The sequence below is a fragment of the Hypomesus nipponensis genome, chromosome 25 (assembly GCF_054491055.1).
Source record: "Hypomesus nipponensis isolate SF chromosome 25, ASM5449105v1, whole genome shotgun sequence".
Taxonomy (NCBI): domain Eukaryota; kingdom Metazoa; phylum Chordata; class Actinopteri; order Osmeriformes; family Osmeridae; genus Hypomesus; species Hypomesus nipponensis.
The window spans coordinates 9,464,078-9,482,370 of NC_140385.1; the positions used below are offsets into that span (position 1 = coordinate 9,464,078).

Sequence of the window (18,293 nt, forward strand, 5' to 3'; positions counted from 1 at the left end):
AGTTTGCTGAGGGCACTGACACAGTAATCTGTGTAGTCTGTTGTGGCAGAATACCTTCAGATCTGAAAATCCCTTTTGGTCTCAGTGGGTAGTATTTAGCTCATGTTATCTTGTTTTTTTACATCTTTTTCTTTTTTCCTTTCAACTGATGGTGAGTTTAACTGGTCTTTTCTTCATCCCTGCTTCTCTCTCTGTCATGTTTATCTTCGGCCTGTCTATATATCTGGTTTCCTGTTGGCATCATCTTGGGCATTCTTTTCTATTAAGTCTATCCAACCATCTCTCTCTCTCTCTCTCTCTCTCTCTCTCTCTCTCTCTCTCTCTTTCTCTCTCTCTCTCTGTCATTTTCTCTCTGTCATTCTCTCTCTGTCATTCTCTCTCTCTCTCTCTCTCTCTCTCTCTCTCTCTCTCTCTCTCTCTCTCTCTCTCTCCATCCCCTCTGCCACTCCCGCACAATCATTTGCTCACCTGCAGTGCACCACCATAGGCCCCGCGTCTGGCGGGTTACAGGCTTTCACTCGTCTGAGGAAGGCCAGGAACGGGGTGGGGTGCTCCGGCACCCCGTGGTCCGGCCACGCAGTGAACTGGAACTGCCTCACTTCCCTCTTCTCACTGGAGCCATTCTGGATGGAAGGGAAGTTTCGGATGAATGAAATCGCCTCGAATCTGACATTCTGACAAAGCGTCAAGATGTCGGGGGTTCTTTATTATTCGCTTCTTGTTGATTGGGGGCACTTTTGGGATCTCAGGAATAAAGTGGGACTTACTTTATAAAGTGCGAACGTTCTGACGCAGTACGTCGCTAGCTCCACGGTGTCCAACAACGTCACCTGGATGAGACCGTAGGTTTCCGTCCCTCTCGTGGGCCAGTACTGGTCACATTTCACCTGCGGGTTTTGGCAAACCAAAAAAGGCACATTAGACAAGGTCGAGTGTGTCTATTCTCCTTCTACAACCCCATTTCATTTCCAGCCTCCAGTAGCTACTTAATGATCTGTTCCCACAAGACAATACCATATCAGCACTCATACACATCGACGGCACAAGTCTCACTAACTTAATAAGACAAGCCAGCGCAAAAAGCATATAGGAGAAGACGGCTGCCAATTCCTCCTTATTCTGCTGACTGCTGTGATTTCACAATTGAGGAAACAGCCATTCCAAGACATTCCAATGAAGCAGACAGTGCTATTTATTAAGCCGACAGGCTCTATAATTACAATCGTAACCACGGGTTTTCCAATCACATTACAGGCACAAGTTTATTATGATTACAGTGCTTTGTTGCCCAGTGAACAGCCAATAAAACACTGTTCCATTACAGTATTATTGTTTTGCTGCCAAAAGGAAGCACTGTAAATGCAAAGAGGAAGTAAAAGTTCCTATGCAGATGCCTTCCCTCTCCAAATATTCACTACATTTACTTTTTTTCACAATCCTCTTTTTCCATTTAAAGTGAACTCACTACATCAGCCAATCAACAATGGTCTTGCCTTTCCATAAGATATGCTGGTGTATCAATAATATACATTGCATAGTTTGAGATCATTTTAATTTGGCATATGCTAAAGCTATTTTCTTAACATCAGGATAAGCAAAATGCACTAAGACAGATTTTGCTCTCTTCCAGGGTAAGAAAACAAATGTCCAGAACAATACCTCAGGGAGGACTGTTGGTGGCAATTAAACAATGAGAATTGTGTACTCAAATGTCAAACATTAGCGCAGTTTGAGGGAAAAATACCATCTCTGTGACTACTTTTGTTTGAGCACACACAGCTATGAGCAATTCTCCTATCACATCAAATTTCTAGGGGTTCACAAAGGACAATAACTAGTCATAACATTCTATAAACAGCAATATATGTGACTGTAATATTAAACAGCAAAGGAAATGGACTTTAGATTTTGCATCCACAGGCAACACCATGACTAGAATGTACTTTCCGGTGCAACTGATTGGAGTGTTCTCACAATGCAACTTGTCTAAGGGCCTGTATCAGGGACAGACATAAAAGTGATCGGGGAGACTTGTGGAGACAATGCAAGATTTGTGTTACCACACCATCTACACTTTTGTGCAAAGCGTTCGGCAAGGTGACTTTTACCCATTCTTAACCTGGAATGAGCGACACATTTCATTTGCATCTGGTTTGGTTCATGTGTTGAATGATACCGACTTAAGGAAACTTAAAGCGAACCAATCCAGTGACGGTTCAAAGCGGTGCTGTCAAACCAAAGTGTGCCATGCTACAGATAGAAAACGCTTCAGCAGCAAAAGGTACAAAAAATAAATATAAGGAAATCAGATCATGTTGTGGCGAAGGGAGAAGTGAATGACATCGATAGATGACAGACTGGAAGATGTCTTGCCTTGGAGAAGAAATAAGAAGGCATCTGAAGGAGTATAATTTGACACAACAGACACACACACAAAGACAGGAACACAGAGTAAAGGAGATGGGGAGGTCAAGAAACACAAATAACCGATGATGAATATGAAGGTTTTTGCGTGTTCATTGTTTCATGAATAAGGGTAGAGCCACTGGAAAATAAGCATTTGAAATGACTCCAAACTCACACTTCAAATCTTTTTTGAATTTCGACAATCGGGTAACAACTGCCGAGGTAGGAAAAAGTTACATAATTGCCAAAACAAGAGCTTTGACTTGGGATTCAGGAAGACAACGCCACAAAGCCATGATGCTTCCATGGTGAGGTGCTTACCCTGGACCTCTCCTCCAGCTTGGTCATCATGACGATGTTAGCGCTCCTCTGCTCCCAGATCATCCTCCAGAAGTCTCCAAACGTCTCGGGCAAGGACCCCTGCGTGGCAATGTAAGCATTCTGTTTCCTGTAGCCGTCAATGTAGTTGGAGTTGATGTAATCACTCCCAGGGATACCTGATGAACACATGATCAAAGTTGAAGAGGTCGTTAGATAGAACTGGGTGATGTTGGTTGGCTGTCAGATTTTGGTTTCAGTAATGTCACTGAACTGCAGAGTCTACTTAGTAGAGCAATTTAATCTTGAGTGGCTGATTGTTTCATGTTTGTTTTTTGGTAATTGAATCTGTAAGTACAACACAGTGGGTAAAGAAAATAAGTAGTAGACAACTTTAGTCTTTGTTTGCATGGATCAATATTGGACTCCAACCACTGTGAAGTCACTTAGATGTCCAGACTCCAACAGCAACACTAGTTAACTCAATGGTATTGACTGAACATTTCACATACAGGCAACAAGGTATTATTTTCTGTATTTACACAAAATGGCAGCTGACTTGTTGAATCATAGAGTGAAACCTGCCATTATAGAGTGTTTATCGTTCAAAAAACATTTAGTCCACCCACGGCCATTTTCAAACAAAAGATAGTGTGTTTCTTTAAGATCTGTTCCCCCCACACACCTCTCTCTAAAACCTCACACTGAGGGGAAACACAAACAACAAGAAAACTGGCAAAACTGTTTTCCCTGCCTGCCTGCCTGCCTTCCTCTCTCTCTCCTTCTCGCCTCCTTCTGCAAATGAAAGGTGCCGCGGTCTTTTCCAATCTGGAGGAAAACGACGGCGCTGACAGCTAGTCAATGCTTCAGGACTGGCAGTTTGGGGGCTCAGCACACACATGGTCTAGCAAGATAAGTCTCATCTGCATGGATGCCACGTTTCGTAGCCGCCCGCGCTCCCTCTTCCCTCCCTCCCTCCCACCCCATCTTTTTTTTCCCAGGTAACTTCCGTCAAAAAAAGGAAAAGAGGAAGAATTAGATAGGAGTTCATTCAAAATCTCACTTTTCTCTGCCCTTATACTCCATTCTAGCGCTCTGCTCGCCATGAATTTCTGTGATGGACAAGGGATAAATATAATTTAAGCCCCCGGCTTTTCAAAATGAGAAGAATGAGTGGGAAAAAAATACATCATTATGGTTTAGTGAAAACAAGAGTTTGTTTGACGGATATTTGCTAAATGGTTTCTCTGCACACTTGTCACTCAGGATTTGTAGAAAACGCGACCATCTGCTTCCAGAACTGTGAATATATGCTCATCAAGACATAAACACAAACAGCACTATTTTACATCACTTCCTGGAAATGAATTGGGAATCCTAGAATCGCAATGGGTCATGAAAAGTCAGATGCATGAATTTGTTCATGTACAAGATTGAACAGTTATCAGTTACTTTTAAGGGGCATAAAAGTAGTCCCCCCTATACATTTTGCATTAGACGTCGTGAGAGATTCATCAAGGCATTTTTAACAACTGAAAATAACCAGTTTTCTGTCTAAGTTCCCTATCCATGCACATAAGAAAAGTATATGCTTCAGAAATTGAGATGATTGGATTCTGTTTTGATCTTCCTTTTTCAGTGAGATGGAACATTCTGGGCAAAAGCTGTCCTATGAGTCAAGTTTGTCTTCTTTACCAGTGCCTCGACCACGTTGGAAAATAAAACAATAGGAAAAAAATGTTTTCCATGGAACTGTATAACTGTTCTTTTTCCCAGGGAATTATTTTGTTATTTTGAAAGTGTAAGAAATGTATGCTCAGGTCACATACAATCTCCAGTCCAAAGTCAGTCATGAACTCTTACTAATCATTGTCAACGTCTAGAGCATAGTAACGCATACATCATGTGATAACATTAGTCAACTACAATGACACCTATCATTTTCTATAGCACATTCAAAGCTAATAGACTGTCACATGACTTTGCACATAAGACGCAGTACCAAGCATTGGCTGAGAGAGAAAAAAAACAAACTATCAGAATCTTTCCACCCTATAGCTTAATGAGCTACTTATAGTGAGGCCTTTCAGTCCCCACAGCCAGAACTCAATTGAAGTAAACAAATAAGTCCTGGCTGCCAAAAGGCTTTGTTAGAGCTTTAGGGGAAGTCCCCGAAGCCTGCTTGGCTGCGTGCTGTTCGGTTGCTACCGCACAAAAGCTCCAGCGTGGGTGTGCAGATGTGTTTCTGTGCCTGGCTAATGAGGTCCATCAACACTCAGCTGTGTTCTTTCTGGGAGACTGCAAAGGGACTCGACATCTTTATTTTGTCACATTAGCATCCGTTTATTAGTCAATATAGAGTGGGTGGTTGTTTACTTTCCGTTCCGTCGGTGGAAATTGTTGAATGGAAATGGTTAATTAATTAATTGGGTGTGTGCTCATTCCACATCAGACCACATCATCACTTTATATGCGGTCCATATATTTTATCCTGTGGAAGTGCCACACATACTGCAGAGACTTCAGCAGTTTTACCTCTTTAAGTCAATCACCAAAATGTATTTCTTATTTGAAAACTATTACTCTGAAAGCCGTTTAGGGGCCCACTTTAAACACTGTACATTTACCTGGAAATCCTTGATGGAAAACATATTTGTGAAAGAAATGTGGTTTAAAGTGGAGGATATATGAAAGGAATCTAAAAGTGTTTGGTGCTGTGTGTTATTCCAAAAATTTTTGCCAGGTAGTGGGGATAAAGGAGGGAAGGCAGTAAAATGGCCAATGCTTACCATCGATTGCAGATAACAAGACTCTCGAATGGTCGTACGCTATCACATTAGCATAGCGGTTCTTTGGTTTGTTGACTTCCAGGTTTGAGTGTTCCCATGTAAACTGCTGTCCAGGGTCTATGGACTGAAAGAGACGTGTGAATATTCATTATCCTCATTTATTGTCATATGTTACATTAGCTTAGCATAGGACTTCAACTGGGGCAAACTTCAACATGGTTAGCAGAAAGGTTGCGTCATTCAACACATAAATCTGCTCAGTGACACCATTTTTAAGGTTCATGTTACATGATAACTTTTCTGAATTCTTTGCTTGATACTGTAGGCTCTGCACTTCACACCTCAGCAACTGCTATTTTGGACATTTCCAAAGCGTCAAGGGATATTTTAGCATGCTGCGTGACAGACATTTTGTGTAAGTGACAAGAGCTGTTAAATTTAGGCTTGCAAGCCCACTGCCACATTCCAACACCATCATTCCATTGGTTTCCATGAATATACAGCCATATGTATCTGGTGATGCATGCTTGCATGCATGAATACCAGTCACAGGGTATCTGAAAGGGAGAACATGAAGGACGCTGCAATTTGTCACAGTTTTCCGACCGACACATACAGTTCTGTATTTTAATGTCTTTTCAAATGCTGTCTAACCACGGTCATCGGATGTTACTGACGTTCATTTTAATACCATGACAATGAAATACTCTTTTGAAGTAGAATGTGTCAATTGAATACCGTAGATAATTATGAGTTCCAACGATATGAGGCTCTTTTGATCTATCTTATAGTTTTAAATTAAGCTCTGTGTTATTGTGTATCAATAGCACCTGAAGTAAGCTTTGAGTGTGTTCTGTGTGTGTAACTAGCGTGCTTGATCTTTGAAATTAATGATAAGCATGGTACTCATTCCAACTTCCAATATTCAAAAACATTTCGGTTTGAAATGTATGATAGCTTGACAAATTATGAGGAAAGTATACTTGCATCCCAAAATTATTGTGCTAACTGAAGCACCTTTTCAGTGGGTTAAATGGTTGGCCTTAAGTCGTATTCTTCACATAGCATTATATAAAATAATATAAAAATCAGTGTCTTTTGAAAATGGAATGCTGATAGTTATCTGCCTGCAAGCAACTCATTCGTTGACAATTTTCAAATTACATTTTGCAGAGAACCATACAATTGGTGAAAATTGGTCTTGTAAGCCGTGAAAATCAAGAAAAAGGAAAGGAGACAGAAACCAAGAGGGAAAGATAGAATACTGACGCACTGGCACCAACAAAGCGTCTTAAAGCGTGTTGACTTTCAAGCTAACCTTGGTCTCTTAAATAAGTCAGAGTTGATCATGTTCGCCAGTGTCATTAGCAGGAATTTGGAGAACCAGCAATCCCTTCCATGTAGAGCACCCTACCAGAAACTGAGCTATAAAGTACAATAGGAACTGTAAAAAGGATCAGATTTGAAAGACAGGACTCCCTTTTTCATGTCAGTGGAAGTATCAGGGTTCTATTGTTTATATCACTGTTTATATCATTATGAGTTGAATTACAGTCACGTTCTGGGGGAAAAAGCCACAATTCCAGTGACAAGTTTTTATGTACCCAAAAGGCAATGTGAACAGTAGGCTTCTCTAACAGTAAGTTATTTAGATGTGGAATTATTGTATTTTTTTAATTTTGAAACCTGGTTAGATGTCATCACCTGAATGACCCAAGAATAACATACTATTCCTAAGCACGCTGAATTTTTTATTTGTTATTTAAAGTGCTTAATTTACTTTAAAAAAACATATTAGTTCGTGGTTTTATCGATTTAAAGTCTAGGAACTAATCTCTGTAGGGAGGCCTTTATCTTCAGAAATCACCAAGCAGGAGCAGAAAGCGCTGCGACGCCGCAGTATTTGATCAAAACGTGTTGAAACAGTGGGGAACAACATGCTCATGGGGGGGAGAAATGCTTGTTTCATTGTGCTGGCAAAATTACTTTCCAATTCTCATGAAAAACCTTGCCTCGGAATTAGAATTCAATGTACTAAAGCTGCAATAATGGAAGGGCAGCTTGGCAGCCGGCCACATAGTGACCTCACGGTTTGGAGCGACGGCAGAGCCTGCAGAGAGAAGGAGGCTGAGAGACTGGGAGCGAGAGAGGGTGACCGCAGCTCTGTCACACTCAGCGCCCCTGAAAGGCCCTCTCTCTGGCACAATACTTCGGGCTCCGCCGACGTTCAGCAGACGCAGTTCCATCTATTTAGATTTACTCCCATTGTGTTCCTCGCCGAATCCATCTACCGTCGGAGAGAGAGCAGTTGCGGTTCAAAAACAGAGAGGGTGGGTGTGGTGGTTTTGGGGGGGGGGGGGGGGACGGGAGGGCGAGTGTCATATTTATTGGGTTCTGCAGGTATTTAATTCCACGTTGTAGAGTGACTGAGGAGAGCGATGAGCGAGACGGGGGAGTGGGGGAAAGAAACCTGGGGACAATAACTTTACTTTGGCCCCTGCCACTCAAAATCAATCAATCAAGTCGGGCAGGCTTCCTTCATAGCTCGCTGGCTGATCAAATCACAGGAATGGGATTATGTCTTCACTACCGCACCAGTGACTACCCTCGCCCCCTCCCTCCCACATTCCAGTTAAAGAGACTCCGTCGGCGCATCCCTGCTGATGCCTCCGCTTGCCTGGGCTAATGAGATTACGGCGCGTCGGTGAGATGGTGACCTTTTACCGAACGGCCACGTAAATGGCAAATTGATTGCCGTTCAGAGATACCGATGCGGGTGCGTTCACTCCGTCAGCCCACTGAGACTGGATAAATGTTTCGTTTGCACTTTGCCCGGCCAGATTGGAGGATTTGGAACCTCGGGCGTGTGACTGGTAGAACAGGTTGTCCATGGGAAGAGATCACGATTTTCCTTTTTATTTTAAACTTTTTTTTCCATGATTTTAATATTTTTTCATTTCCTCCAATGCCAGCTGGTAGTCAACGAGGTTGGGGCCGGACTGCGGTACACTTGAGCGCGACACGTCTGTAATGACGGGATTAAGGGTTCCTGGAAAATATCATTACAAGGATGTGCTCGAGGATTTACACACATCTGTACGATAATGACCACCTCAGGTCACCCAGAGGCCAGGCTCTGGTCTCTTTCCTCATGAACCAACAGTGCCAAGGGTGGTACTCTGGACTAACATGCATATGAGTGTGACTTTATGGATGATCTTTCAAAACGTAATCAAGTTACTACTAACGGAAACATCATGGCTGATTGGTAATTACCTCGTATTCCTGGGAGAACTTGAGGTTGTCATTTGCTTTCAACCGCTCCAGGTGATCTGCAAGGTCCATGATGGGGATAGGTGGGTGGCTGGTCATGCCTGTCAATCACACAGACGAGAAGTCAGTCACTGAGGGTGAGGTGGGGGTGGAGTCTCCGAGCCACAAGCCAGAAGTGAATCATTAGAAAGCTGCATGTGTGTAACAAGGGGAATGGAGAAGTGGGTCGTTTGTTAGGCTCGATTGGTCACTCAAAGCAGTGGGCATGCTCATAGAGGATACATGGACGAGGAAGCCAATGAGAGGATCATCGAGCACACTTCCCCCCTCTCTACCTCCCTATTGTGAGAGAGAGAATGTTATTGACACAGAAAGCAGCGGCGAAAGTTGGCGTGGCGAAGGACAAGGAACAAAGACAAAGAAATAAATGAGGAAACCAATCCAAACAAACAAACAAACAAACAAAGAAACAGTTAAGCCAGATGTTGTCGCCTGCTTTGAGTGATGACATGTTACTAGGCGGTGTCATTTCAAACTCCGCCCTCCTGTGATGTCATGACAAACACCACATGGATTAGATGGGGTGTGACAGAACCACAAGGCTGAGCAGAAAAAAGAGGAAAGAGGAAAAAAAAAAAAAAAAAAACTGAGAAGGTTATGGCAAATGCATTAAACAAGACCAACTAACTTGACGAATGGAGGTTACTGGGGTAACCAGGCGCACCTGGACCTGTGAAGGAAACGGCGATGTAAATAAAAATAAGTCGCAGACGTTGTAGCAATGTGATGACTACTTTTTTTTCTGTATTCTTTTTTTTCCAAAACAATTGGGAAGAGGACAGTTGGGTAGGGTGACAAGGAACTACAGTTATTGACTGAACGACTAAATGATCATTGCACAGTCACATATATCAGTTAGTAAGACACATCCACATGCTAAAAACTAGCAGGACGCCATGCTGGTTGGAGTTCTACAGGTAGGGGAAGCTAAGGACAATCGAAACAGTATGGACAGCATGGACAGCCCAAAGACACCTCAAGTGAGGCCACAACACAGTCCTGTCTGGTATTCATATCAGTCCAAAACGCCGACCTCGCACAGGATACACATGCATGGTGCACAGTATAAAGTTCCTCCTTGCTCGGGAAGTTTATTTGACTTTGACAAGGTAGACTGAGGTGGTGGTGTGTGTGTGTGTGGGGGGGGGGTCTGGGTGTGCAAAGAGCACTTCCTCTACAGGCAAAGTGCGTTCCCAGTGAGGAGCGTTGAGGTCATTTAGGTGTGGTACGACATCAGAGGAAGGGGTTTGAGTGGGTCTGTATCCACACTGAGGAACGTCTTGTGGGAAGGAGGGAAAAAAAGGTGTCTGCTCAGGACACGATGTCGGCCACGGGGGTGCGTAACAACGGTGTCCACAAAGTGCTCCCATCATGTTTCAGATAGCCGGGCTTTTATAATAGCGGTATCCGTGGGCTGCTGTTTTCGCCACTTTCGTCGGGGAGACGCACGTCTCTCCGGCACGCCTGTGGTCTTTCATCTGCACCGATAACACAAGTGGGCATTAGCTAATGGAAAAAGCGGGGCTGCTCTCTCTCTCTCTCTCTCTGTCTCTCCCTGTCTCTCTCACTCTCTCCCCCCCGCTCTCACGTCTCCCAGAGACGGGCCCGCCACTCAAGACCCATTTCCAGCAGCGGTGACAATGAAAGGGCGCGCTCGCCACACGGCATTTCGCGAACATCAAGTGTCCTCAAGATGAAAATGTGCACTGAGGAGCAACGAGGTGAGAAGGAGCGAGGGAGGGAGAGTGGGAGGGAGGGAGGAGGGGGCGGGCGGGCGGGCGAGGGTGGGCAGGGGGGAGGGCTAATGTAGCACCTCACTGCGATGTTCAAGTGGGGAATGTCAGAAAGGAGACAAAGATGTTTGGTCCTTTTTACTGCAATTCGAGAGGGGGCAGAGAGACCCTCTCGAAAAGGCGTTTGAGCCAAAGGAGGGGGGACGTGTGGAGCTAATCAAGATGGCTGGAGAGGATTCAGATAGGGGGGCGTGTGCCTGAGATCTGACCGCGCTTTCTACTCTAAATGAAAATGGAAAGAGGGAGGGGGGGGGGGGGGGGGGGGAGAGAGGGGCTAATACCCCATCTGCCAAGTTGGAATTGTCAGTAATGGCTCTAATGTCATTGAAGAGTTTTCATAAATATGCAATTTTTTCACACCAAAAAAACCCATATGGAGATAATGGATTCTCCTTTCATACTAACTGACCTGAGAAATATGGCTTTGATATTACAACATTATTGGCAGTCCATGAACACCTGTCCCTATGCAGTGAGTGCCAGAAGAACTCAGGCCCAATTCAAGCAGGCCTGTTTAGGAATTGCCTCTACGAGAGACAGACAAAAGGAACTGCAAAAAAAAGGGGGGTTCGAGTAACATCATAGACGTGACCCCCTAAGAGGTCAAGCGGTTATGTTCACAGGCTGTCACCGGCCTTCCTGTCCTGTACCAACCAGAATGTGGCATGCCTCCGCAACACTTCTCATGGTCTCGAGACCTGTCACCTGACTGCTGCCCGTGACTTCCCTGTGTACCAATGTCATCCACCGCTGACTAGCATCGCTCCGAGTCAGCATGACAGCTTCTCGACGACCAAAGTGACCCAGGTGTTAGGAGGCTGACTGCTGTTGTGTGGAAGTGTCAGGCCTTTCTGTTCCTCTCCTCCCTACTGCCGTCTCTCCAGAGAGGGACTTTGACCCTGTGTCCCTTCTCGGCCACCTGTCTAGAACGTATCCAGTCTATTGACCACTGGCCATGGCAATTCTCACTGGTCCTCCTGTTTTGTAGCATTTAGCTTTGACTTTCAATGAGGCTGTTCGTGACTAAGCTTGTGATTGAAGGAGTGACCCTGTCATGCATCACACAGGTTGAAACAACGGAATAATCCAACGGCGTCAGCTCTTAGCCTTCTTTAGCATCGTACGAGGTCCCACGCTTGACCCGTTTTTGGATGCCCCTCGTCGCGATGCTATCACAAAGCTGAGAAGCACAGGGATGGAGCTTTGCCACGATAAGAGCGGGAGTTTTTTTCGGCGTTGGTTGTGCCGAGAGTCCTTACCGGGCGTCTGGAAGTTGAGGCGTCGGAGCTCCACAGGGTCTGTGAGGTTGTGGGACGGCATCTCCTTGTTGTTGGGCAGACTTCCTTTCCTGGCTTCGGACTCTGCTCTTTTCCTGTAGGAAACAGAAGGAAACAGGGAATGGAATGTGACATTCACACTTGAGTGTTTCAGGCCATTTCGGTGATGTATAGTCTTGTGTACCATATCGGTTTGCGGTTATTAACAGGCACTACATATACACAGAACTGATGAATCGGAGACTGTCAAATATGCCCCATGGCGTCGGCAGCCTGAGAATGAAGGATTCCCTTGTAGAAGGAATGATGCACATGTCTCTGGGATAGGAAGATGACATAACAGCAAAACCACAAGCTAGAGCTAGAATCAATACCGTCATGTCTCAATAATCAACAAATACATGTATCCAACGTAAGATGAGTCTGTCTGATGTTATTACTGACAACCCTGCGGTCCTAATCTACAGACAAACCCTTCGACCTTTGATCTCTTTCTTCATTCACTGCTAACAGAGAGGATGGAGACCGATATTAACATTGGTACTGTATGGAATGCAGTCATGATTGTACAATCGGCTGTGGGAGATAAGGATAAGATGCTCTGTGCAAAAAACAGCTGATATAGGGTATGGCTGGTCAGTAAGGTCACATTGTATACATACAAGGCCCGGGCGGACAACTGTGTGGCACAATCATGCAGACACATGCCATGGCGTGTGTGTTCTACAAGATTACACCCAGAAAAACTAGTAGGGAAAACTAGTATTGGCTAGAAACGACAATGCGATTTGATGTTTCACATCAACAATTGCCACTTGACGGCAGAGTGGCATATAACGAAAGCACTGTTTTCTACTTCCTGGCCTCTGTAGAGGTGCATCTGTGTGTACTACATCCGTGTAGGTAAAGGCTTAGTGTGGGCGAGGGTGTATAGGGACCGGTTTTGAGGAGGAAAAAGAGAACTGAATAAGCGTTCAGCATATGACGTGTGGGAGCAGAGGCGAGGGGAGCTGGGTAGGAACACTGTACATTCAGAGTTACAGTACCGGTGCTTGCTTCCCCGGCCCGAGTGCACGTTTGGTTGGGATGTCATACTGTTGAAGAAATAGATCTATTGGTGGGCATACTGGATGATCTGATCATTTAGGGAAGAATATAATATAATCAGAGGGAGAATATGAGAAAACAGGCGTTTGAGTGCAGGTTTGGGCAAAGAAGAAGAAGTTGGGTTACGTTGAGTTGCTGTGACCAAAACAAATATGAAAACACTTGAAAACTGGTGGACCATCCAGGAAAACGCATGTGAATGTCCTTGTTAATATCAGTCATTGTGGGCTGGTGTGTAAGCTACAGGGAAGAGCAAAAGGGTGTCTGACTGGGGTGGGGTGGGGTGGGGAAGGTGAGGAGGGGGTTGCGATGGGAACACGTGTTGTTATCTTTGTTTGACTTCCTCTTTACTGCTTACCTGTCTGGTTTGCTGCTCCATTGGTAAGCAAGGAAAACAAATGTGACAGAAAGTTAGACGGCAAGACCCAAAACCTGTGACAATCCAAGGAACTGCATCTTACCATAGAGAACATTGAAGCTATTACACATTAATTGATCTCTTAATGTGCTGTTTCCTGTGTAATAACTGGAAACACACATCGTGCTATAAAACCAAGTCCAGTGATTCCAATCATGTCTCAATTTGACTTGGCGCCTAAGATTAGCGACGCTTTACCTCAGACAGTACACTTAATTATGCTGCGTCTGGCTCTGGTTGGGTTGTATTTACAAAAACTCTGTCCTAGAAGCATCCAAGATTAATGTATTTTCGGTTTCACTGCACACAGTTACAAGTGATTACTTCTTGTTCAAGCTTGGCATTCATCTGTAACACTTTAGATTGGTGTGTCCATACCTGTGTGTAATAAATAATTCGTTTTGCATCAATGCAACAACTTAGGTGAGAACTTGACAGAGAGCAGGTTGACTTCAAAAGATACAAATGTGTGTATATGGTAAGTATGAAATACTGTATTTTTTGTATTAGACGATGACTTAAATCCATCTTCATATCTGGAAAAGGAGGGACCTTGACTTTGAACTCGTATTAACATAAACTGGTCATGACCTGTATCGGTTGGAGCGTGACGTGCTGTGGTCAATTTATACAGTTCATCAGTGATGCGGTGTAGCTATTATCTCGCCTCTTCCCCACTGTTACCACGGTAACATCACCGGTGTCCTTTGTTCCCCACCCGACGACAACAACAACAACATGCCATTGTTACAAATTTGATCTTGACAAGTGAAATATCTCTCTTGTCATGCACCATAAAGTTCCAAAACACCGGTGACATTGACTCGATAACTGTTGTTTGAATCTGCTGGGCACAAACACAAGCTGAGAGTGAAGGTGCTTCTTTGGGGTCCTAGGGTAGTCTACTTGTTTTTAGGCGTCCCTGGATATGCCTGCTCCGAGACATTACTCATCCAGGGACCAAAAAAAAGGAAAAAACTGACCATGCAAGTTGACTTTGCAGAACATTCTGGATTGGGGGGTCTCGATGATGGCTTAGCCGATTAGCACCAAGGCATTTCACACCTCCACGACAGTTACAGATACAAACAACAGATACAGTTAAAGTGAGAATATGACGTTTATAAACCAGTGATCGAGTCGGTGCGCCTTTGCAAATGTAGCTCGAGGACTGTCACCAAGTCCGTTTTCAAATCGATGCAGCGCTTTTCCTTCCCAATGCGTCTGCTTGTGTACCAAGGTTATTTGTCCATTTTTCAGCGGAGAGTGGGAGGACACGAAGGCAAACCAAATGTGCGAGTCCTCGTAAAGCACCGGGGCAACGAGAGGTCGCATCTCTCCCCAGCGAGGTGGGCAGGGGAGGGGCGGGGCGGCAGCGGAGGAGCCCCGGGGGCCACTCCAAAGCCACACACACACATGCAGCGACACGCAGCAGACAGTCTGAGCGCCGCTCCTCCTACGCTTGACTGATGAGTGGTGACAGAGAGCGGCCATCTTCTGCCGGGTGTGTGCGTGTGTGGGAGAGAGTGTGTGTGTGTGTGTGTGTGTGTGTGTGAATGTGCGTGTGTGGTGAATCCGGGTATGATTTTCAGAGGTTTGTAACATGGGGATGGAGTGTGTCAGTGTGGCTGTGTGAAGTACTGGCCATTTATAACGCAGTTTTTTCAGTGTGTATCTGGGAGGGTGAGTGGGTGTCACTGTTTGCAATTCTAATATGGTACATGCGTAGTGGAAGTGTGTATGTGTGTTTCTGTCCTTACCTCTTGTACAGGAGGATGGCAATGACGATGCAAATGATGAAGACGACCGCGAGCACAGGGCCCACCACCCAGATAAGACCCTCCTCCTCATCAATAATTGGTTGAGGGTCGATATCAGCTGACACAACAGGATCAGAGTAGGGGCTGGTGGCATACATTGTCTGAGGAAACACAAAGGGCGGCAAAAACTCAATTACAATCACTGTCTTTCACAACTTTTTCATAATTTCTTACTCAAATTGTAGTCTTTCCTAGGCCTCAGATTTACGCCTTAAGCACTAGTTGCACTTGATGTTAGCTCAAAGCAAATTCAAACTGAGTCCAAAAACAGGGAAAGTTCCTTATCTTGTCTGAGCATGTAGTCTTAAACTCGACTTGACTTTGTGGCGGGTTAGGAAACGGCGTTACATCATTTCCACATCAAAACACACTATGAACAAATAAAACGATTGTACACAATATACAGTATGTGCATAGTCCAGTAGATTGCCTTTTCCTTTCATGCAAAGTTAACATGACATTCACAAAGACATCATGGCAGCCTTTAGTGGGAGTGTGGGGGCGTCATTACTTTTCTAAAGTTATTGTTTCAATGCTAATTTACAAATTGACCCATCGGAACGATAGGCACCATCATAATATCTCTCATTTGGGGACCCTGATTAAGTTCCTCACATCATTCTGAGGCGAGCGAGATAAAGAACTAGGCTTTGGGGCACAAAAAAGCCAATCTGTGCTTTGCTTGGCAAATTGGAGATTTTTCAACCGCCCGTCATTATCGTTTCTCCTTCTACCTGGAGCTAGTCCTGCCAACGAAAGTCCGGGACTGTGCTAAAACCCCCCAGCTCATCAAATCCATCACTGAACAGCGTTCAGTCAGCTAATCACCCCACTTTCTCCTTTGGTCCAGGCACACACACACACTCGCTCGCTGCTGCACTGGAGATAAGGCAGGTCCGCACGTTGGCTGCAATTAAAGAGGAGAGCGGTTATCGAGGTATTCCTGCGATTGGCCAGGCCTCTGGGGGTTTCCCTCATATAGAAGCAGGGGCTAGGTCCTCCATGCAGTCTCAGCCTCAGCCTTCACATACAGACTCAAAGTAACACATCTGGCCAAGCAGACAAGCCCCATGCCAAGGCACAGTGGATTTTAGCCTTTGACGGTTCACTTGAGGCTTTTAGCATGGGGTGAGGGATGCCTCGTAAGGAAATACCAAGAGGGAAGTTTGAGTCTGAGCTGAATTCCTTGGATGACTACTATATCTGACAGAGAGAGAGAGAGAGAAAGAGAGAGAGACTTACATTTTCAGACATCTCGAGGATGGCAAGCACAAAGAAGATGTACTCCTGTCCGTTCAGGAGCTGCTTGTTTTCAAAGTCACCATAGATCTTGGTGTCTCCCAGGGTAAACTCTGTGGGAAGGTCTTTAAAGTATGCGGCGATGTAGGCCTTTGGGTCGGTTTGCCGGCGGAATCGAAGACCTCGGCTTGTCCTGTTAATCTCTTTCAGCAGCTGAAGTGAAAACAGATGATGTAGACAATCGATGAAAAACTGCACAATCACACAATTTGTGACAAATAACACACACTCACACAGACATCTACTCACCCACTAAGGTGTTTTTAAATTTCTCCTGATTACAAAAGCGTCAAGTACAGACGGAGAAATCAGAGGAATGGAACTGCAAACATCATGAATTGATGTTTTCTGCTTAGTGCAGCAGAGACTGTAGTATTACACAAATTATTTCCTATGGTCTCTTTCAGAAACAGTTACATTAAAGCAGTATGAAGATAAAAGATTCCCATTCTTCCACTGAAAACAAAAACATCTTAATTCCTCTAAACACTGCCACTAAATCAGGTAATAATACAGTCATTATTTCTCTGAATACACTGATATGAGAGGTAATTTATTTCAAACAATTGCAAAAAAACAAATAAAATAAAGATGCTGAAAGAAACTCCTCGTTGTATTGATTTGTTCATTCTTCAGTCCATGTTGCGGGCATCTAGGAGGTGAGCATCACTTAAGATCCCCCCCCCAGAGGGTAGCCTGTCCCAGAGGGGTGTGCGGTGTCATAACAGCGGAGCAGCAGCCTCAACACCTTAGCAACAGGGCTTCCTGCTTTCTACCCGTGCAGCTCTGTCTCACGTCTCTGCACGACCGGGGGCTAAGACGACGCATTTACACATTAGCGAGACAACGGACCCTGACGTGAATGGGAAGCAGGTCACACGTCTACAAAGGGAGAAGGAATTGTTCCCACGCTATACATGATATATATATATATATATATATATATATATATATATATATATATATATATATATATAATTTGTTGGCATACAGTTGTTGGGTCTTGAAAGTCTGTCTGGACTATGATTATATTTATAAGGGCTGCTATAGATGATCTTTATGACCTTGGATTGTTGTTGATTTGTTGTCTGATGTGCTTGTCGTGTGTGTCTCCTGTCTATATGTTCTGTGTTGTACCCCAAATTGCCTCTTGGGGGACATGATCATTTTCAAAGTCTAAATACAGAATGACCGTATGGAAACATACAGTCCAGCTGTCATCAAGGAAGTGAAATATCAGCACCCGTGTCTGGTTCAGGGCTGGCTCTATGTGAGCGAGTATACATTGCAAACATGATATGGGGCTAAATATACTGTTCAACACATTTGGCAAGATAACAGGGCTTCCTGAAAAGCGTCCAATCCAAACAGAAATGAAGACGTATGGCGTGGCGTACAGGGTATGATGTATTTGAGATTGAAATAGAACCCAATCTCCACGCCATCCAAGTCGGTCTGATTTACGCTGCGTTTTCAACTTCACACGAGTGCACATCAGATCAGCGTAAGTGAAGCTGGCTACTTGTCTGGCGTCAAACTTCATATCTCTCAAGTGTGTGCGCGGCTGTCAAGTGTGTGTGTGTGCGCGTGCTTTGGCTCCGGGGCCGGTGCTGCGGCCCGATAATGTCTTCAATCATCTCTATCTGTCAGCACGGCTAAATCCAGCCGCCCTTGGGAAAGTTGTGAAAAGGTGAGCGCCGATATTGACAAACAAATAAATTCCGACGGAGGGC

At 44.6% G+C, this 18,293-nt stretch overlaps 1 protein-coding gene across 1 annotated transcript in view; it reads right to left on the bottom strand.

Annotated features, from left to right (window-relative positions):
* ptprda (protein tyrosine phosphatase receptor type Da) overlaps positions 1-18,293 on the bottom strand; it is a 132,576-nt gene that overhangs the window by 13,328 nt on the left and 100,955 nt on the right. Inside the window, exons 19-27 of the mRNA XM_084690958.1 lie at positions 16,504-16,713; positions 15,202-15,362; positions 11,899-12,011; positions 9,475-9,516; positions 8,790-8,887; positions 5,514-5,637; positions 2,728-2,903; positions 768-887; positions 469-623 (exon numbers count right to left, since the gene is read on the bottom strand). Of these exons, the coding sequence (XP_084547084.1) occupies positions 469-623; positions 768-887; positions 2,728-2,903; positions 5,514-5,637; positions 8,790-8,887; positions 9,475-9,516; positions 11,899-12,011; positions 15,202-15,362; positions 16,504-16,713 (1,199 nt within the window). The remainder of the gene's footprint in view (positions 1-468; positions 624-767; positions 888-2,727; positions 2,904-5,513; positions 5,638-8,789; positions 8,888-9,474; positions 9,517-11,898; positions 12,012-15,201; positions 15,363-16,503; positions 16,714-18,293) is intronic.